This window comes from Simochromis diagramma, unplaced genomic scaffold (genome assembly GCF_900408965.1).
Source record: "Simochromis diagramma unplaced genomic scaffold, fSimDia1.1 OVJJ01000685.1, whole genome shotgun sequence".
NCBI lineage: Eukaryota > Metazoa > Chordata > Actinopteri > Cichliformes > Cichlidae > Simochromis > Simochromis diagramma.
In genome coordinates, this window is record NW_024387477.1 from 3,725,541 (window position 1) to 3,747,510 (window position 21,970).

Genomic DNA, 21,970 nt, shown 5'->3' on the forward strand with positions numbered 1-21,970 from the left:
AGACACACACACACACACACAGAGCAGCAGCTGGGCAAAGCCCTGAGCAGCAGCGATTGGTCACACACGACCATCGATATCTGAGTAGAACCAATCAGCTCGGCTTCCTGTGTTTGACCTGACCCTTCACGCGTGGTAATTGAATATTTAAAATGGGAAGCTGAGAGGTGGAAGGAAGACAAGCAGAGGAGAGGAGGAAAAGGAGGCCGCGCTGCACTTTTCCATGTACTGTGCCACCTTAAATATCGGTCTTCTTACCATCCACACTCAAAAAAGATGAGCGTAAGACACACGTGATGGGCAAATGTGGTCTTCACTGAAAAAGTATGTGTTACATTTAAAACTGCAGATGTTACGTTTATTTACATTTCTCAGCATTTTGATTTAATCACAGTACACTCTAAAAGTACAACATCAGGATTTTATAATGGTTTAAATAATAAAAACTGATCAATTTAGGGGTTTTTTTGTATTCATGTTGCAAATCAGAGATTTCTTAAAAACAGCTTAACATTAAGTTTCCTGTAAGAAACTAGATAATTTGTTGCTGATCATATGTAATTTAAATTAAATGATAAATGGTTGCTAATTATTTCATTAGGTATTAGTTCATTTTTGTTTCTTTGCGTTCGTCACCACTGTATGGTTTTTGAACAATAACAAAACTGCATTATTAAAACAATTTGTACTGAAACTTATCCTGGAACAATTAAATGATTATTAAAACATCTTTGTTTATATAAACCTGTGTTATCCAAGTACAACAAGTTTTCTTTATAATAAGTACCATATTTTTTTAGCACTTTCAAGGGAACTATCAGGAAGTTATCAACTCTTTGGGGATCCATTAATTCGTTTTTTCCTTCTATTTAATTCTCCAGAAAATAATTTGGGACTTTTTGGTATTCATCTCTTCCTGCTGAATCCAGTTTATGACTCTTTAAACTCGCTGTTTCATATCCTGCGCATGAATCATATGGAAGTCTAACCAATCCCCCCTGTTGCAATTAGTTTTTTTCGCTGAGCCAGCATTTGTGGCTTTGAGCAGCTTTTCATCCACCAACACAGACATGCAGACACACACTGTGCACAAGCAGAAGGGTCAGCCACAGGGACACAACCCACAGCCCACCAGATCCCTTCCTGTCAGCAAGTGGCACTCCTGTAGGAACCTGGACAGGGAGGTGTTGACTGGAGGGGAGAGCTGCTAGGTATCAACACCTGACACACACACATACAAACACAGGTTTCTCCCTGCGGTGTTGCTCACACAGGAGTTGTCTCCTGCACATCTGGTGAAAACATCCCTTGCACATATGTTGAGATGCACACAGTGGAGGGGGCAGGCGGTGAAAGACTCTCCCAGCTTTAATCATGTTGAAAGAGAAGAGACGGCCATTGAGGGTTAAAATTAGATTTGAAACACACACACAAAAGTATCAAATACATTTTGTGGTTGTTACCACAAAAGGAACACGGAATTTGAATTTTAGACCCCCAAAAAAACGGTGGAGAAAAAAAATGACTGACAGCTGTTGGATCACCGAGGTCAGTGGAAAATAAGAAGAACTGAGGACTTAAAGGAGCGGGTGCGTGCTCAAACGTACTGCAGACCTCGAACTCATCAAAGTGTCTGGAAGCAAGCGCAAACAAGAGACTCGTGTCAGTCTGCGAGCACTGATGATGATGATTGTGGATGTAGTTAAGTTTGTGCTGATGATGATTAGGAGGGACACAAAAGAGGTCAGAGGTGACCGAGTGTCACTCCGGAGAGCTCCCCTCGCTACAGGGTTGCGAACGTGTTCATATGAAGATATATGTGTGTGTGTGTTAGGACGGCACCTGTAATGGCTCCCAGCTGGGACGTGCCTCCCTCCCAGAGATACACTGTGTGTGTGTGTGTGTGTGTGTGTGTGTGTGTGTGTGTGTAATGAGGTACTGGCATGCGAGTGGCAGAAGGCTGCTTCCTCTACAGGTGACACCTTTGACCTCTCATCTGTTCCCTGTTGAAGAAGAGAAAGAGGGAGGGGCACGCAGAAAAATGGAGAGACCGAGAGGAATGTGTGCTGCATACTTCATCCAAAACACAAAATGACAAGGACAACAACAACAAAAAAAAAGTGACAAGGACGAGATTTTGCAATACTTTTAATGACTTTGTGTTTGTGAATAGCAGTGCGGTGTGAGCCTTTGGAGTGGTTACTGCTACATGAAGAAAATTCTATTAAATACTCAAGGAAACTATTTCACCTGGAGAATTTTGTATTACGACAGCAAAGCTGACGCTGGAAGCAAAAAACAAAAGTGTCAACACCGTCAGCAGTAGCAGTAAAAGTACACCCTTACAATATCCATTCAGTTAGGAAATAAATGAGTACATAAATAAATATATTACTTTGCTTTGCATTATATACACATGCAACATAACCAGCTTAGACTGAGGTAATAGCTGTACGCACTTGCAGGACTGAAAGCCTGCTTTCTTATAAAAACATCATTTTCTGCTTTCAGGCTTTTCTCAAAAGAAAAAAAAAAAAGAATATAAAGGAGGGCATGAAGCCTGCAGGCACATTGCACTTTTTGTTTTTATTGGCCCTTCCGTGTTTTTGCTCCTTCTTGTCCCTTCTTGTTGTTTTCCTCGCCGTGTCACTATGACACCTGGTCTCGCAGCCTGGACAGCCTCTGGGAGAGCTCATCCTGATGACGGCACGAAAGACGAGAGAGAAATCAGCAGATGGAGACAGCTAGGTCAAAGGAAACATTTATTACAGGAGCTTTGGTTTTAAATCATTCATAGTCCAGTTCGATATATTGATCTTGTGTGTTCTTAGGGCTGAAGAAAAGAACAGAGTTATAAAAACTGTAAATCTTTTATGTTCCGGCTCCTTTAAATATTTATACCTGTAGGTAGATTTAGTTTGCAGCCAGCATCATGTACACATTTTCAAAACAACAGACAGCAGGTCATCCTAGTGAGGGCTGCAGGTACTAAGATATTGTTAGCTATCTTCCCAGTCGTGCATGCCCGGAAACCAGTCAGTGACCACCTGGTGATCCAAAATCCTTGCAACTTCCAAAAACCTGCTAAATGATTGAAATTCAAATTTTCATGCGCTATCTTTTGCTATCCGGGAATACACATTTTTTCCTAGCACTTGTTCCCGGGGGGGCGCTAACCAACCTCTCGGTTTCAAGCAATTTTCATCCAAATGTGATACAGTGAAACAGAGGGTGAGCCATTAAGTAAAATCCAACCAGCTCACTGCTGTAACTGTGTGAGGTTTACAGGGATACAGGGTTAAGCCTGACAGACAGCAATGTTCTTTAACCTCTTAGGACCTGGCGTCCACATATGTGGACATCACATTTTGGGTTATTTAGACCAAAATACTTAACTTAAGGGCCTGATATCCACTTACGAGGACATTTTACTGCTACTGTTCTATCAAAATTTTAAACAAATATCTTCATATGTGGCTCTTACTTTTCTTAAAAACAGAAAAAGGTAAGAAAAAAAAATCTTACATTCATCAGGCCCCAATATGCCCAAATATCAAAGAGAAATTAAAAATGCATGCAATGGAAGAGTTCGGGTCTTAGGAGGTTAAAGATGAGTAACAAAGCAATCACACTAACAAAAAGGACAAAACAAACCGAAGAAAACCTCAATAAAAGACAAGTTTCCTTAAACAGGAAAGACAATGATGATCCTTTTTGTGGCTTCACACGTTCCACAAATCCCACTGACTGACCCTTAATGGCATGTGAAGAACATGTATTACTCAAACAAATTAAAGGAACACTTTGAAAACACATCAGATCTCACTGGGAAAGTAAATCACATCGATATCTACACTGATTGGACGAGGTAATGCGTTAGGAGTGAAGGGATGTCACATCGTTTGATGGAAATGAAAATGATCAACCTGCAGAATCAATGTTCGATGTCACAGGCAGCATAACATTCTCCACAGCTTCTCATGACCCTTTCACGTCTGTCACATGTGCTCACGGTGAACCTGCTCTCATCTGTGAAAAGCACAGAGCACCAGTGGTGGACCTGCCAATCCTGGTGTTCTATGGAAAATGCAAATCGGGCTCCACATGCTGGGCGGTGAGCACAGAGCTCACTAGAGGACATCGGGCCCTCAGCACACCCTCATGAAGTCTGTTTCTGATGGTTTAGTCAGACTAAAGCGTAATTTAAGGTCCCGTAAACGTGTCCTCCAGCGTACACACTACCATTCAGACAACGAGTGTATCACGGTTTTCACCCAACACAGACTTGCTCCTCTGCAGTTTTCCAAGATTCCAATTGCATGTCACTGAAAGCGGAAGTCATATGCGTTCGCTAAATGCTGACTGGTTGACAAGTGGGCTGGAATAGAGAAAGGAGCAACAGTGGAGTTTACTGGGAACTGGAGAACCGCAAAAAAAAACCTTTAGTGACTTCAAAAATACAGCATGAAAAGCACAGACAGCGGGTCAGTGGACACTTTTCATTGATCTTTACACTCAGTTTCACACTTACACTGTTCTCCACAGCACAAGCAAGAGTAGCCCACACACTGGTCTGCAGGTAGATGGGCTATCCCCGGCTGCGCTGCCCTCACTGAACCATAAATTCTGCTTAACAATAACAGAGTGACCTGCATACTTATGGGTTTGAAGTAGGTACATTCACTTGCCTCCTCATTTCCCGTGGGATCGGCACAGTGGATGGATCAGCACGCTTGATTTGGCACAGATTTTTTTTTTTGTCCACCAGAGGGTCGTGCTGATGACTCGCTTCAATAAAACCCTGTCAGATATCACACATACACGACTCACGGACCGGTGATTGGGGACCGCTGCTCTAAAGGATGGATGTTTAACAGCTGGTATATAGGGCTGGGCCATATCATACTGTTCACGGTAATACCGGTATAATGTTGGGCAACGATAAGAAAATGAAATATCGCGATAGAATATGGGTAAAACGCGCATACGCAGTGCCTTTGTTTTCATACACAAATGGCAGAAAAAGCATGGCGGCGACGGAGAATGAGAAGGGCGAAAGCAGATCGTTGAATGAAACGGATGAACCAGAATTGGTTTGTAAAAATGCTGCAACTTCAGTGGTGTGGAACTGGTTTAGCTTTCATCCGTCAGATACACAACAAAGCACTATTTTTGGTAGAGCATGCTACCTGAAAATCTACAGTGCCCCTTATAATCCTGTGTGTCTTATGTATGAATTGTGGTTGTGTTTACTGACCTCTAAACGATTTTATGTGGTACATGGCACTCAAAAATCTGTCAAACACACAATACGGTAATATTATGTTGAAGCACCGTACGTATCACTCTGCGAGGCTCCTGCCTACGAACCCGCACCACTTGATGGATTTTCGGAGCATTACGGCTATCGTAGGCAGGAGCCTCGCAGAGTGATACGTACGGTGCTTCAACATAATATTACCGTATTGTGTGTGTTTAATCTCTTTTTAAGTGTTGTGGATATTCTACATGGTTATGCTGAGGATATGTCGGCCAATTTCCACTGGAAATGCCTTTTGGTTAAACTGTCAGCAAGGAATTTGCATTTGCACTGTTACATTTTTATATAACTTTAATGCACATAAAAAACAGCTGCTTGTTTAAGTGAAAATACATTGATGGGTTTTTTTTTCACTAATAAAATTGTGGAGTTGTAAAGTATTTTGTCTAGTGTCAATTATATCGTCAGTTATATCATTATCGCAAATTTTCAAATGTATATTGTGATAAAATATTTTTGCTCATATCGCCCTGCTCTACTGGGATATCTTACCTGCTCTGCTGATGCCACAGATGAAGCCAGTGAAGAGGTCTGGCCTGCAGGAAGCTCCAGATTAAGATCCAAACTGAAAAATAAAAATCTAATTAATTAATCTTAATGAGCCTTTTGTGTTTCAAGGCAGCCTTGTAAACAGTGAAAGAGGTGCATCCTCGATCTTAATGAAAGTCATTTGAATAAAGCTTTTAGTACAGTTCATTTTATACACTGCAGTTGCCAATTTCTTTCCTAATGCTTTTAGACAGCGTAGAGATCTTACCCGGCTTCATCAGCCATCTCGTGCAACAGCATATCCACTTCATTCTAGGGACCCAACAAGCAAATAGTAATTTAAAAAAAAAGGCCTTTAGAAATGAAACAACTGAATAAGAATGCAGTGATCCTGCATGCATAAGCAGCAACAAGGGCTCAGGAGTGTTTCCTTCTTGGGAGATAACAGGAAGTGTTACCTGAGGCGTCGTTAGAGTGGTGGTGCTGCTCATGGTATCCTCCATCTGAGCTGTCTGCACGTCAAGAGTTTCAAACTGCTTTTCAAACTTGTCCATCAGTGCAGAGATCTGTGCAGAAACACAGTGAGCCAAAAAAATGAATTAACGAATAGAAATTTCCTGAATAGTTTTTGTGCCATATGCTGCAAACAGCCTCTAACCTTCTCCAGGTTCATGCTTTTCAGTGTAGCATCCATAGACTTCACCACTCCAGACATGGATTTTGACACCTGGGAAAACAAAACATGAAATACACCACTGAAGCTTGGGTGCTGTTTTCCAACGTGTCCACTAGGTGTCACTTTAACCCTTTTAACTAGACCCTCTATCATGACTCTCACACTAGAAGCACCTCTAATAGTTCTAGGATGATGCTGATTAAAGATTAATCTAGTCAAAAACAAACCTACCATTAGGTAAACAAGCTGCGGTAAATGGGTTTATAATAAATGCGATGGCATTAGCTTTAATGAGAGGCAGCGGTATTATAGCAACACACAAGGGTGCTCAGAGGTGTTGCTCGGCTGTAACATCACACGCACTCCTTCCATTTCTGCAGACATTATTACGCTTTACTCTGTGAAAAGGTGCCTTTCCTGTAGTGATGCTGAATTAAAGCAATTTAAAAGAGGCCGTCACTCTCACAAGAGCGAGGAGCTAATAGCACAAGGTCTAAAGCGCCTCTAATGACATTATGTTATTGGTGTCTTTTTGTTTGCATGTCTGCGAGCCCTTTTGCCTGACTCTGAAGTGGCTGCGCTCTTCACCTCTTCTGAAATAAGATGTCATTTTCAGAACATGCACAGTGAAAAAAATACATGCATAACATTTGATGTGGTGAACGAGCACACTCCTTGTAAATGTAGGACAAGAGGTTTTGATGTCATAGCACATGCAAGGCTACGATGAAATCTGGTTTACATATATAACCTTTTAAAAATGAAAAAAAAAACACTATATTTACACATCTGAATGTGTGACAAATATCTGGAATAGTTGCAGTACACAACTATAATTACTTATATCATTCTTTAGAATCACTGCAATCCAAGAGAAGCAAAACTGATTTTGACTTTGAATGGAACGTAAAAAGCAAAGTACAACCAACTCAAGCCAGGGAACATTCTCTGTCTTAATGTATGCCATTAAAAGAGTTTTTCGGTGGTCATCGTTTACATTACAGTGGAAAAGCAAGAGGAGTGACCTGCAAACCCATGACCCACAGTCCTGACCTGGTTCATAGTGACAGCTGTCTGGACCCTAGAGGCTACAGCGTCCACCCGGGCACTCATCCTCAAGAAGTTGATGGACTGGTGCTTCTGCCGGATGGCGTTCTCTGCATGGATCCTGGCTGCCTCCATATTACCCTTCTGGATAGCCTGAGAAACACAGCATACACACACAGTGTAACACGCGGTGCAGTTATACTGTGGGCCAGCTTTTCAAGACTCTAATAAGTGTAATAAACCAACCTGCTTCACTTTAGTTTTTTCTGACTTTTCCTCTTTATCACATTTCCTGGAGTTACGCTGTAGCTCCTTGGCAGCAAACTTCAGGTTGAACAAGTGTTCTTGAGCAGCTGGTCAAGGGGTTGTTTCATGTTAGCAGAGCACTGGTAATAAATCCAAATTACAATTTAATGCTATGAGGACGAGTCTGAATACATCTAGCTTATTTAACCCAAGTCAGTGGTTCTCATGATGCTAGCGAAAATTTAGCCAAATATAAAAAGAAAAACGTGAAAACAAGGTCAGGTTTTTGCTCATAACGACACAACAGAGCAGAACTTCCATGTATGAAAGAGTTAGCTTAATTACCAAGCCCAGCTTATGACTAGCTACGGTTTTGCTAGGCAAATGTACGTAAGAGTACAAATGAAAGGATACTTTCCATATTCGACATGATAAAAGTCTTTTTCTGAGACAACTACTGAGTTTCGTAATGTACAAAGTAGCATCCAGACACTCGCTTTTTTTCAACCGGAGATGCTTGTTTTGATTTTTGAGGGTTATACCATACGGCAGTGTAGCGAGGCAAGATGCATCGGTTGCAGATACTTCCGCTTTTGTTTTAATTCGATTAAAAAAGAGTGGTAGATTTTTTTATTTGTCTTTCTGTCCCCCAAAATGCTCTTATAATCGTGAAATATTAATCCGTTGGTAAGGCAGTTAAAAAATAAATTCCATCGCTCGCAAAAAATGCTACTAAGTGTGAAAGATTAGGAATTCTCTTATCACGCATGCGCTAAAGAGCGTCTATTAGACACGACGACTATTCCCGAATGTTCCTTCTTGTTTTTGGTGGTATTTATGACCTATTTTCTCAACATTTGCATCTATATTTTATTAATAGCCCACTATTCGACCCATATTTACACGTACAAAATAAGCTTTGTCACTAATTAATAAATTATCTGCATTAACAATGTCGATCTATGACTAAAACCTTTATATCGGGGCAGAAGAGAAATGTGTGAACCATCTTAGTTAATCTTTATCTTTGAATACAATCGCTGATACTTCTGGCCACCTTTCACCGTCGTCACACTTGATCACGATTCTGCGTGACGTGCTCGCGCCTTCTACGTCACGACCGTTGGAAAAGTGGACTGGGTGCGCGTGTCCAAAGCAAAGCAGACAAGTTCCATCCAGGCTAAAAATAGTTTACCCGGTATCGGTAGGTTGTGGTACACGTCTAGTGACGTCATTTGTGTGTGTGTGTGTGTGTGTGTGTGTGTGTGTGTGTGTGTGTGTGTGTGTGTGTGTGTGTGTGTGTGAGTGAGAGAGAGAGAGAGAGAGAGAGAGAAGGAGTAAATTGACCTTTTCCACAGAGCCAGCCGTGTTTGACTTAACGCTTTCACGCATATCCTTCCACTTTATTGCGGATGCATTAACACGTAACTAGGTAACATCTGCAACTGCTTGTTTATAGAGTTCCGCGCGGAAAGAATGGCTGTGTGAGCTAACACGGCAAGGGAACACGCGCGGGGATTTGTGCAAGTAGGTTTTTAAGGGATGGAGCAAGAATTTGCAGTATGAAGGGGGGAGAAGGATTATTGGCTGTAATTGTCCAGATAGAGAAAGTGTTCCAGTGTGTGCGTGCACCGGCCAGCCAAAGAAGGCTCGGGTTTGGGGGGGTTTAAGGCTGGGTTAGGGGGAGGGAGCTGCATGGATGACTCATACTGTATCTGCTGACACTTTGTGTGGACACAGCATTAGATATAATGATGTTTTCGTGATGAGAAGCGGTTGAGAAAATGTCCCCCCAAAACCATATGTCCCGACATTTATGGCCTCAACCTCAGCTCAGCCACGGTGTAATACTGAGGTGATGTGGTAGCAGTTGAGTTCAGCGCTGACACGTCAAACACACAGAAAGGCCACATAATAAAGTGAGGATTTGTTGGTACACGCACAGGTTGCACGGCTGTGATTAGTTCGTCCTGTAAACTTTTATTCTTCTTAATGCAGGCCTGGCACGAACACTCGAATTATCCCTGACACTTGTTAACGCCCTCTTTACCACCACAACTCCACCATTGTTGTGAGAAGACTGCTGCACGCGCACTCATACGCGCGCGCGCGTGCACGCGCACTCCCCAGTCATAACTGAATGACGGCAGGTCGCTATGGAAACTGCGTTACGCTCCAGGCTGCCGAAGGAGAAACAAGAGCGCGAGGACTCGTTTCATTCTTCATTTCAGCACCACGCGCCTCCCGGACAGCGCCCGAATGAACTCGCGCGCAGATTCTGGCAACGCATGCCTTATAAGGGACCCAGCCGCGTCAGCATCGAGTCTAAACGGAGCGGGCAGGGACTTCAAAAGAAAAAACAAAGCCAGTAGAAAACACGAACTCTCCGGACCTGTAGCTCGGTGGATACCCGCTGTTTCATCCCGCTGACAAGTCAGGAGCCGCTTGCTCCCTCAGATGCCTCAGCAACAGGTAAGAACACTCAGCTCTGTGAAGTTTTTTTTTTTCTTTTAATCCCGTTTTTAAGTTTTTAATTCTCACGAGTGCTGCCCTTTACCCTGGCAGGCACTTCATTGCGCTTAATTGCCTCCACTTGCCACAGGACTGTGAAACTGTACAAGTGGTGAACTATAACACCCAACAGGTGTTAACTTTTATGGGAAAAATTAATAGCTGTATTTTTATTTCTTATTTATTTCTTTATTTTAGCAATGTACTGGTGAACTCAAGCACTGCATTTAAAAATACAGACTTTCTTCTCAGTAAATATTGTGTTATAAGCTCAGTAAGTAGCCTACTGAGTTGTCTTCCACTTCAGTATTCATATGTTTATAAAATCAAGGACTTGCATGCAAATAACATATATGTATGTATGTATGTATGTGTGTGTGTGTGTGTGTGTCTGTCTGTCTGTCTATATATAGGTATATATAAAGGACATATATTTAGAGTATTCTAACCACAGGACTAACTCTCCCTCCTGTGTGCTACTTGACAGATTTTATACCCAAGACATTCACCTGAGTTTACAGAGCCTTATTGTTTGTTTGTACATGTAGCCCAGTGTGTATGAGCTTCTCAGATTTGTTGGGTTTTCAGTGGCTATAGATTATGTGTGAGCTGAGCCGATACGCCTGGATGAGTCACTCAGGCTGCAAGTTTGCAGGAGAGTGAGAAAGGGGGAGGGGGGTTGTGGGGGAAATACAAGGGGCCAGTTGGAAAAACGCTCCTGCAGTGCCTCGTCAACATATTGTGTCGCTGTGCGTGTGATAAGTGTAAACATCTGGAGGTGTTTGTATCAGCTCTGGATGTATGATCATTTTGCGATGTGAAGTTTGCCTGGTTAAAGTGGGACACGTGAGCCGATGTCTCATCCACAAAAGCTATTTAGGAGCTCTGTGCTCTAAGATTCAACTTCTTTTCATCCTGGTAAGCAGTTCTTCAAAAAACAGCAACTTCTGTACTTCTGTAGCTTTATGTACGATCTGCACTTATGCTGATTTAGTGTTTGTTGAAATGCATGCAAAGCTTTCTAAGACGCCCCCATTATAGATTTTGTTTGTGGTTGTTACAGACTATAACCCTCTGGTGTCTGACTAAATGATACCAGAAAGCATCCGATTACTGCTCATTATTATCCCACTGTTTAGCCTGCTAGTATTGACAAATCATAGCAATCAGCTGCATTCAGCTGTAGCACTGAGTGACAACTATTGATTAAAGCAAACAATAGATCATAATGGGCTGCTATGAACCACAGTTGCAAACACGAACACGAGCACTCACTCGCCGAAACACTTTGACAGGCGCTCACAATCGCACACTCAGTCACTTAACAGAGACTCTTCAGACTGACTTGGTTAGGCAAATAAAGATATTGTGCAGCTTATTGAAAATATTTTGACTCTTTAGAGATTTATTAATGGAGTCTGGATGCAGAGGCTGAGTGTGTAAGTGCCCGGAGGACTCCACATGTTAAATGCAAAACAGCATAATTAGCTCTTATTTAATTTCTCTTTGTTTCAATTTGGGTTGGAATTTTTTTTTATACGTTTAACATGCAGTCCCACAAATGGATGGATTTATTGATTGTAATATGCACGCATCATGTGCTGCACACACGGCCACAAAAACAGATGTGTGTCTTTAATTAGTGACGTTGGTGTGATTAATGCAGTCTGCTGGTGATGACTCATTCAACTTAACCCTTTCTTGTCCGGTGAAAATAATAAACAAAGGTTGCATTTTATTATCTTTTATTATTATCTTATACAAAGGCTAAGTAAATGTTATATTTTGAGTTAAGGGAATTACATGAAATCCTGAGCCAGCTATTAATAGATGGAGTGTAAATAAAGTGACTAATTAACACGTTGTAAGTCGTGAGTAGTAAATACTGTAAAGCATTTCAGACTCTTTTTGTAACTCGACCACTTCCCCATAATTTGCTGTGACCTGGGTGAACAGTTGAAGAGTATTTATGCAAAGCACATCTGCGTGGTTTGCTCCATGTGTCAGCTTGTCAACACAGCAGTTACATTAGCATTGTGGAAAAGCTGTCAGCCAAGCTGTGACTTGCAGACAGCAGACTGGCAGAGAGTGTGCATATGAGTGATACTGAGTGTGTGTGTGAGTGTGTGTGTGTGTGTGTGTCAGAGAGAGAGAGAGAGAGAGAGAGAGAGAGAGAGAGAGAGAGAGAAACACACAGCATATTTCATTGAGGAGCTGTAATAAACTCTCATTGTCATCCCTCCCTTCAGGGCAGCAGCATGTCTGAAAAGAAATCCAGTCAGCGATTTCACAGCCTGAACGCTGAGCAGGTGGAGGTTCTCCATCAGGTTCTTTCAGAGGTGGTTCCAATCCACGGCCGTGGGAATTTTCCCACGCTGGAGCTGCGTCCTCGTGACATCATCATTGCCGTGCGGGCCAGGCTGCAGAAGCAGGGAATCACAGTTAGAGATGTTCGTCTGAACGGCTCCACGGCCAGCCACGTCCTTGTCCGAGACAACGGAACAAGCTACAAGGACTTGGACATCATCTTTGGAGTGGAGTTGCCCACTCAAGAGGAGTTCCAGGTGAGATTACTGTAGCGTTTAGACACCAGTTACCTGCGCTGACAGCATTGAATAAGCCATGTAGGGGTTGCAAATGATTTTTACTGGGGTTCTGTTAAACATGATATTGTAATCCTAACCATAATTAATTTGTAGCTGAATCGATCATGCTTGTTTTAACTAGATTATACCAAAACCTAAACCACAGCAGTGATTTTTATTTCAGTAGATCGTTGTGATTAGTTGTAGCTGTCATGCTGTTAACTTTTTGCCCTCCCAGGTGATCAAAGAGTCAGTGCTGGGCTGCTTGCTGGACTTTCTGCCTGCTGCAGTCAACAGGGAAAGGATCAGCAACGCCACAATGAAAGAGGCCTATGTCCAGAAAATGGTAAAAGTCTTCAACGAACATGACCGCTGGAGCCTCATCTCCCTCTCAAACAACAGTGGCAAAAACCTGGAGCTCAAATTTGTGAGTGCGCTCAGGCGGCAATTTGAGTTCAGCGTAGACTCCTTCCAGATCATTCTGGATCGTCTTCTAGAGTCTTACATGCAGCAGGACTCGCAGCGCAAAATGAATAAGGTTGAAGTTAAGGACCAGCCCGCAGAGAATCAGAATAAATACTCTCCTTCCCTGCTGAATCAAACAGCTGCGCCAGAAACAGAAAAGCCCACAGATAGAGACATTTTCGGTGAAGAAGGTGCTCAAAACAGCCAGATAAAACAGAGAGATGAGGTGCAGGAAAACAATTCTCAGACCGAATTCTCGCAACAAACTGTACATTCAAACCAGACAAAACACACAGCACTGGAGAAAGACAGCAAAGAGAAAATACCTGAAGGGTTGAAGGAAGTGTCAGAGCACGGAGAAAACTTAAACGAGACAGGCCAGACATCTTTGTCAGAAAAGAAACAAGTCCCTGAGGAAGCTGAACCACCAGCTCAGATTGAACATGAGCCAGAGCTCTTGGAAAAGACTGAAGGCTCAACAAAGGTAGAACAGTTAAAGCAAGCGAAGCCCTGTGACGACTTACCACCAGCACATTCAAACCACGGAGAACTCTCTGTCCAGAAAGAACTTGCTAACCACACAAAACCCCCTGATGAACAGAAAGAACTAGCAGAGCAGATGGGACAGTCTGAGATGCCAAAAACCTCAAACGAAACCCAGGGAGAGTGTCTGAACCTTAGAGAAAGCCCTCGCAGTACAGAGCAATCTGATAAAACAAACGTATCTAAGTCTTTCGGAGAGTATGAGAGCAGCAGTGAGGAAGATAAAACACAACATGTGCCAGCTCTACACACTAGTACATCCTCACACAAGTTAGCAGATGAACAAAATGCAGAAACAGAGGAAGAAATAGAGGAAGAGAGGAAAACTGACACAGAAATATGTGAAATCACAGAGAACACACAGGGTATTGATTGTTCCTGCTCCTCCTCTTCCGCTCTCACACTTTGCAGCACACAGCTTCCTGACGCACAGGATTTGCTGGAGATTGACAACACACAACAAACAGAAAACTCAGAAAAAACACCTAACACACTTGATGCCGCTAACCCTCCAGATACTCAGGATATTTTACTTCCACCACCTAGCCTTTCTTCTGACAAAAAGACCTCCTCTGCTCCCCCTTGTAAGGCCTCAGAGAGACTATCTCACATGGTGGTGCTCAAACACTCATCCCCCAAACCCCCTCGGAGGATGTGCAGAAAGGTCACCCCCAGTCCTAACCCCAGCTCACTCCCTGAAAACGAGTTACTCGTTTCTGTGCCCTGCCTGGAGTCAAACCCTCACGCGAGCCCCGAGATAGCCTTTAACACAGAGCCAACTGCTTCCAGTTCAAACTCTACAGCTACCCCAACAAGCACCATTCTTTTTAAAACTAATTCTGAACCTAGTCCTTCCAGTAACCTAGCTTCAGATCTTAACTTTAGCCCAGCTCCGGATCCAGCCCTTGATATAATCTCCACCTCTACTCTGAATTCCATGTCTGCTTTACCTCAAGACCCACCGGTTTCTCAGTTAGCCACAGAAGACCCAGGTGAAACGGCTACTCAGAGCCCTACTGAAACACCAACTACACATGTGGATTTCAGTGAGCCCAGTCAGTCCTCCCCTACAGAAACTGCCAAACAAGTAGAGCCCCTTGACTCAGCAGACATGTTAGTTTCACAGTCAGATCCTTCTAGTTCCAGAACAGAACAAGAGACCAAAAAGATGGCTGTGAATCAACCAAGTGACAGCCCGCAAGGGTCCGCCTTCAGTCCAGCTTCTCCTGTCCACTGTGTTACACCTCCTGTGTCCTGTCTCACCCCTCCAGTAGTCAGTCTGTCCCCTCCTTGCCTAACTCCCCCGCCCCCCATCCTCAGCCCTCCCCCATGCCTGACCCCTCCATCTCACTGCCTCTCGTCTCCGATGCTAAGCACTGTCAGCCCTGCTACTAGCTTTAGCTCTCCAACCCTAAGCTTCAGCCCTACCTCATCCTGCCTCAGCTCGCCTCCTTACCTCACCCCTCCAATGCTCAGCTTGAGCCCTACACCGCTCTGTCTCACCCCCCCTTCCCCCTGCCTGAGCCCTCCCCTCCTCTGCCTCACTCCACCGGTGGAGTCGGAGGACCTTGTACCTCAGGTATCTTCAGACATGGAGCCTTTGATACTAAACACGGACAGTGATGAACAGATTAAAGAGTCTTCCCCTCAGCCGGGAGTTCCTCTCTTACAGTTGGAGGTTAAAAAAGAACATGAATATATCTCATCTTTGCCTCAGGTTACTGAGCCTGTCTCTTTTCCAATCACTATCCCAAGTTCCACCTCACATGTTCTGCCTCACTCTCAGTCTGAATGCCCCGGGGAATCTGCCTCTCCAGAAGCCACTGAGGCAGCCAACTCTGTGCCTGAGAACAAAGAGGCCCCTGAGGTAACCACAGACACTTCTGAACAGTGTGACTCTCCTCAGGCATCTGACTCAGTCCCTGCTGTCGAGGTCCTGGCGGAGAGCATGTATGGTGACTTTGAGGCAGCCATGGACCACCTGCGCTACCGCCTGATTGCTACCAGGAACCCCGAAGAGATTCGAGGTGGTGGCTTGTTGAAATACAGCAACCTGTTGGTGCGAGACTACCGACCAGCCAGCGAGACTCAGATAAAGACACTGGAGCGCTACATGTGCTCACGCTTTTTTATTGATTTCCCTGACGTGCAGGAACAACAGCGAAAGATCCTGTCCTACTTGAAGAACCATTTTATCGGCGAGGAGAGAAGCAAGTACCAGTACTTGATGACGTTGCGTCGTGTGGTAGATGACAGCACAGTGTGTCTGATGGGACACGAAAGGCGTCAAACACTGAATATGATCACAGTGCTGGCACTGAAGGTTCTGGGAGAGCAGAACATAATACCCAACACAGACCATGTGACGTGCTTCTACCAGCCTGCCCCGTACCTTGCTGAGCACACTGCCCCCTATCTAGCAGAACCCAGCTACTGCAGCTACTACATACCCCAAGGGGGATCAGCTCTGCTGTACCAACCTTACCCTTTACACCTGCACCCGCAAACTGGACTTGTGTAAAACATGCATGGATATACATGTCATTACACAAAATACACAATTGAGCTAGGGGATGATGCATGCTCCAAAGAAAAAGCTTGAGAATGGAAATATAATCCAGGGATAAACTGTTTGGTCTATAATAGACCTATGGGGGTGGGATTGAGTGGGTTTTTACACTAAACTCCCCAAGTACTCTGTAAGGTTCTAACATGATTATATGTAATTATCTGGGCTTTGTGGAAAATAATAATTCTTCCGATATTGTTAAAAATTCCAGAAAATGCTGTATGCACTACATGAGTCATAGGCCTTTGGTCTCCCTGGGAAACCAAATGTGCTGTGGACATTCTCTCTCTCTCACACACTCACACACACACACACACACACACACTTCCAGGGTCTTAAATTCTTGTAAACTCTTTCCATGTTCTTACTGTGTTGTTCTTAATGGGTTTGTTCAGAATGTGGACCTTGCCTGTGGTTGATATTGTGCATGGATAAATTAGGACTGTTCACTGCCAAATACTGTGTGACTACTATGCTTCTTAAACAGTTTAATGTAACTTTGTTATTCCTTTACCGAAAGAGGTGTATTCCAAAAAAAGGAGAGAGGGATAAGTCTACTAGTGTGTACAGTATTTTTATCAAATCACTCTCATACATATAGACACACATACATGCATACATACATAAAGAGATACAAGGTAACACATATTACTGTATACACACAAAGTTAGACAATGCATGAGTAGCTTAAAAGGTCACATCCTACAATCAAAACAAGGCTTTTAATTTATTAAAAATTGATCTATTTTTGCAAGACTTTCCAAGATTATACTCAGTGGTAAAAAGACTGATTAGTTCTTACAAAAAAGTCTAACAACATTGCCTTTGGAATAGACTGTACAGCGTATTGATTACAGTATATCGTGTGAAAATACACTGCGTTGTTTTCAGGTAAACTGTGTTAAGATGTGCTGCTTGATTCCTTTCTGTTGTGGAGTCTTTTCTGTAATCATGTGAAGTATTGTATCATCTAGTGTTAATTTAATTAATACTGCGGTTTACTCTATGGAGGCGGTCAGGTTAAAACCATCTTTGGGTCATCTCTAAACCTGGCAGATGCAGCTCTGTCTAAACCGATTTGCTTTAAAACTCATGCGACTCCTCTCAGCGTACATCGGCTTCGGCCGATTCGCAGCAGAACCCACATGAATCGAGTTCGGATCCACCTCAAACCTGTTTGAATCTCAGTTTGAAACCGTGCAACAGCAACTATGACCAAAGATGGTTCGGTAGGGAAATCAAGTGCCTAAATGTGAGACATCATTGGCATGTCTTTATCTCACTGCACTGGGGATGTTAATGGGGTGGGCCTGGGGCTGGGTTGGGTGTTTGTTCAGTTGTTGACCCCTGTTATTGCTGCCCATTTTGATGTCTTCTTTAATGTAGTCCTGTTGTAGTTTCTGTATGTACATTTTGATAAAATAAAGGGGAGACTCGACAAACCTTCACATGTGAGTGAAACTGATTCTTTTTTCCCCCTTTTTCAAATCGGTTAATGCTTCGACTGCAAAGAGAAAAAGAATTCCACTATCGTATTTTCCTGCCTTTTTGCACGCACGTTCATAACCTCACGGCACTCCCGAAATGACATGCTGTGCAGCTTACGTATCCTTCCCCATGATTAAGCTCTGTAATGATCCACTTAAGCGTGACCGACAAATAACGATGGTGCCCAGGAGAGCGACCCAGAGCTGTAAAATTCTGTCTGTGCGAGGCCTCTTATCACAAATCACCTGTCCTTCTGATGTGTTTGGACACAGATGACGCACGAGCTACGCAACACAGCAGGCTCAACAATGTGTAAATGTGAGGAGAGTACGGTTCATGAGGTGTGAGAGTGATCGGGGAGAAAGGAGAGGAGGGGGACGGTGTGTGTGTATGTTTGTATGGGTTGGAATTTATGATACTACGGGGTCCTAAATCTGTTTACATAGTCATATTTATGGGGACTTGTCATCTTTATGAGGACATGAAGCAATTTAAATCACTATAGTATAAGATGGGGACATATTTTAAGGTAAGGCGATAAGGTTAAGGTATGTCTCTAAGAAATGACTGTAAGTCAAGAGTCCTCTGAAGCCATGGTAACACAGCCTTGTGTGTGTTCTTCTGATGGAAATATTTGTGCAGAGGCGGCATCAGGTGGTCCCTTTCCCCAGCTAGTAATTGAAGAGACTTACAGTATAATGAAACAATAGGACTCCCTACTTACTCCCTCATTCCATCCTTTCCTCCCACTTTACACCACTGATAGGTCATTGGCACAGGGGGAGACGAGGTGTATCTTGCGAGGAGGCTGTATTGCCATGGTCACGCAGCATCTATTCCCACACAGTAGGGCTTGCACACGCACGCGGCTTTCTGAGAGGAAACGGGAGCATGTGATCTAATAGTGTCTGTATCAGTGTTTCACAGACCTCTGAGCTACTTATGTCCACTCAGGGTTTCCATAGAGACACAGACAGGGAGCACTGTGGGTGCAGAGAGCATGACGGAAGACAGGGAAGACCCACACACCAAATGAGGGGGAGAAAGAGATGGGAAAAAAAACAGGAAGAATGAAAAGAAGGTGGGTGAGGTGAAAAGCTAGTGGACGGAGATGATGTATGGATATAGAAACGGAGCTAAGGAGGAGACGGAAAGCAGGGGATGAGGAGTGAGTGAGGTGGGAGGGGGGTGGGTTTATAGATGAAGCCAGGCGAGAGAGGAGCAGGAGCATGGGAGTTTGATGGGGAGAGCGTGGGAGGTTGTCAGGCCTTCAGTCACAAGGGAGTCACCGTGAGGTGGCTGCAGTGACGGCAGCAGTGATGTCAGAGCAGGAACACACACACACATGTCCACACACATCTGCATGCACATCAATTTTCCTAATGGTCTGCCCACCCGTCCACCCTCAATAAACATTTTCAAACTCAGTGAGACAAAAAGAGAACATCACCCACACATCTGCCTTTGTCTCTTTCTGTCCCTCACACACTCAGGCCAATACATTTGGTTAGATGATGTTCTCAGCACCATTTTATGAACACAATATGGGTTCTAGTTTGATATGCTCACATTGCCTAATCTTTTTATACCTCAGAGTTAAATCTGGAATCGCTTGTGGGCACATTTAGCCTCTGCAGGGGAAAAAATGTAAAAAAAGAAAAGAAAAGCAAAGCATCAAGTTGGGGTTAGCGGAGGCTTAAGGGATGAAACATGTAGCTCTGCCTGAAGTGTGTATTAAGATAATTAAGGCTGCCGACAAATGTATTCCCCCTGCTCCCACTCCCCCGATCATATTCCCATGAATTAATTTTTCTGCTCCTTTCTCTCGATTACCCTTTAAAGTCTCCTGCGTGCGACTGTAAGAGTCCAAAACCAGTTGGGACGGCTTTATTTGCCTTTGCAGACAGAATTTGTCTTTTAGTGATTGAGCAGTGCAGAGCAATAAAATGGACACACAGTATTCACCATTCACATATTCTTTCTTTCATTCACTACAACCTCCCTCTTCATCATCCCCCTCCCTCATCTCCTACTACCCCACATCCCACACCCATGTCCTCGCCCTCCCATCCACTGTGTTCCTACCCACCCACCTGCTTCCATGGCTGCAGTGACTCAGTCCTCTTCCAGCTGAGGATACATGAGAACATTATGGGGGGGAGGGGGGAGATAAATACTCAAAGAAGTAAAGCAGCCAGAAAGACAAGTGTCTGCTGCATCATTAATGCTACCCACCACACCCACACACCCAAATCCCCCCCACACACAGACACGCGCCGCCCCCGCTCTGAAACGGATGCGCTCTTACTTTATCCGGTAATTCATCCTTAAAAGCAAAAATTGGGCAGGCAGCGTGGAGTGTTTCAAAAATAGTTTTTTCATTTCTCTAGATAGAAGTCTGTGTCGTCACGACTCTGTGACATGGATGGATGATTTCTTAAAGGCGAACTTGCCAAATACACGCCTTACATGGGCCCTGAATCAGAAAACCTTGAGGAATCAAAGCTGTCGATCATATCACTTTCTTTCTCTCCGAGCGGCGCCAACCCATCTGTGATGTTTTTCACGCTCAGCTCGCACCACGATGGCTTTAACTTCCTCTTAAAGTAGTGGAAAATTGTGCACCGATGTGGAATATAGTGGCAGACAATTATGTTTACTGAGCGGCTGTCTGTGCCTCCCGCCTGCCTACTTCACTCTTAGTTATCAGATTTATTCAGGAACCTGCGGGTCAACGAGACCTTACTTCTTTTTTTAATTATGCAAACTAAATTCAGCATAATGGATCTTAATGGTGGTTGCGTGGCAAAGACACTGGCTTACATAAGAGGTGATCAATCAGGCGGACGGAAAGGGAGGTTTACGACAGCGGGAGGGGCCCATTTTACTGAGAAAAACATGCAGGTGGCTGCTGTGAGTTTACCAAGTGTTTTGCTTCATACAGCAGCACAAGTGCTGCTATGTAGCTGATGATGTATTGTGACATTCACTGACGAATTTCAGTTTCTGTGCTCAAATCCTTCAAAAAATGTCAGCTTTTAGAAAGTAGTTCTTTTCATGTTCAAGACAAGATGCGGTGGATTCCTTTTAGACTCTTCACACCCTCTCATTTAAATGAACAGTGGGGTACAGTTACCCAGCATTCAACAAGATAACCCATCTATGTGCGTCAATAGCATGCCTTAATTGTAGTCATCTTCTTTTCATTCTTCCAACAACCCCCTAATGCTATCTTGTGTGATATTGTGTACATTCTTGGTTATACATGAAGAATTTATATTTTCTTGTTTCGATTCCCTCGGTCAGCGATAAGATGGCACGAGAAGTCTACGGAGGCCGGGACTGAATTCAGCGGAACCTTCATCCATTAAAAGGAAGATAATTCCACATTACATATACACAGCAACTTTCCATTAGGTCTGCACAAAAACAAGAGTGGCTGTAGCGTGCGCTGGAGTCGGCTTATATGCCAGTTTTTTGTTTCTTATTGAAATTTTAATTTAAGTGAGTGCGCTCTGCAGAAGGTTCAAACAAAGACTTGACAAGTTTGAAAAACTTAGAAGAAATTTTAACAGAATGAACAAAACATATATATGTTTACATTAATCTGACTAGAATTTTTTATGTTTTATACTTTGGTAAAGATCTGAGTGTCTTTAAATGCCATCTGTGGCGCCAAACAAGATTTTCTTTCTGTGTAAACAACAGAGCAGAGATCCTGCGCTCCGCGAGCCGCTCAGAGATGAAACTCAGTTCTGCATATCTGAATGTGCCTGTGTGTGTGTGTGTGTGTGTGTGTGTGTGTGTGTGTGTGTGTGTGTGTGTGTGTGTGTGTGTGTGTGTGTGTGTGTGGTGGAGATGGTGTTTGTGTGTGCTGATGTTTATGCCTGTGATCCGTAGGACTGCTGCTGTTTGCAGTGAAGCATGTATTAGCATGGGACTGGAAGAGGAGGGGAGTGTGTGTGTGTTCACTGATTGACGTCACAGACGCCCACTCATTTCCATCTTGTCTGTGTGCACGGAGAGAATAG

The 21,970-nt window shown here is 43.6% G+C and overlaps 2 protein-coding genes across 2 annotated transcripts; one reads left to right on the plus strand and one right to left on the minus strand.

The window, feature by feature from the left end:
* Nucleotides 1-2,502: 2,502 nt before the first annotated feature.
* LOC120724186 (charged multivesicular body protein 1b-1-like) lies at nucleotides 2,503-8,766 on the minus strand. The gene is made up of 8 exons (XM_040016233.1): nucleotides 8,193-8,766; nucleotides 7,779-7,876; nucleotides 7,539-7,685; nucleotides 6,468-6,536; nucleotides 6,268-6,375; nucleotides 6,078-6,121; nucleotides 5,813-5,885; nucleotides 2,503-2,697 (listed from the first exon to the last, which is right to left on the minus strand). Exons 1-8 carry the CDS (start codon nucleotides 8,206-8,208, stop codon nucleotides 2,650-2,652), a joined length of 603 nt encoding a protein of 200 aa, XP_039872167.1. The 5' UTR covers nucleotides 8,209-8,766; the 3' UTR covers nucleotides 2,503-2,649.
* Nucleotides 8,767-9,091: 325 nt separating this feature from the next.
* LOC120724184 (flocculation protein FLO11) lies at nucleotides 9,092-20,003 on the plus strand. Its single transcript, XM_040016231.1, has 3 exons — nucleotides 9,092-10,250; nucleotides 12,539-12,853; nucleotides 13,113-20,003. The coding sequence occupies exons 1-3, from the start codon at nucleotides 10,236-10,238 to the stop codon at nucleotides 16,401-16,403; spliced, it is 3,621 nt and encodes a 1,206-aa protein (XP_039872165.1). The 5' UTR covers nucleotides 9,092-10,235; the 3' UTR covers nucleotides 16,404-20,003.
* Nucleotides 20,004-21,970: the final 1,967 nt, after the last annotated feature.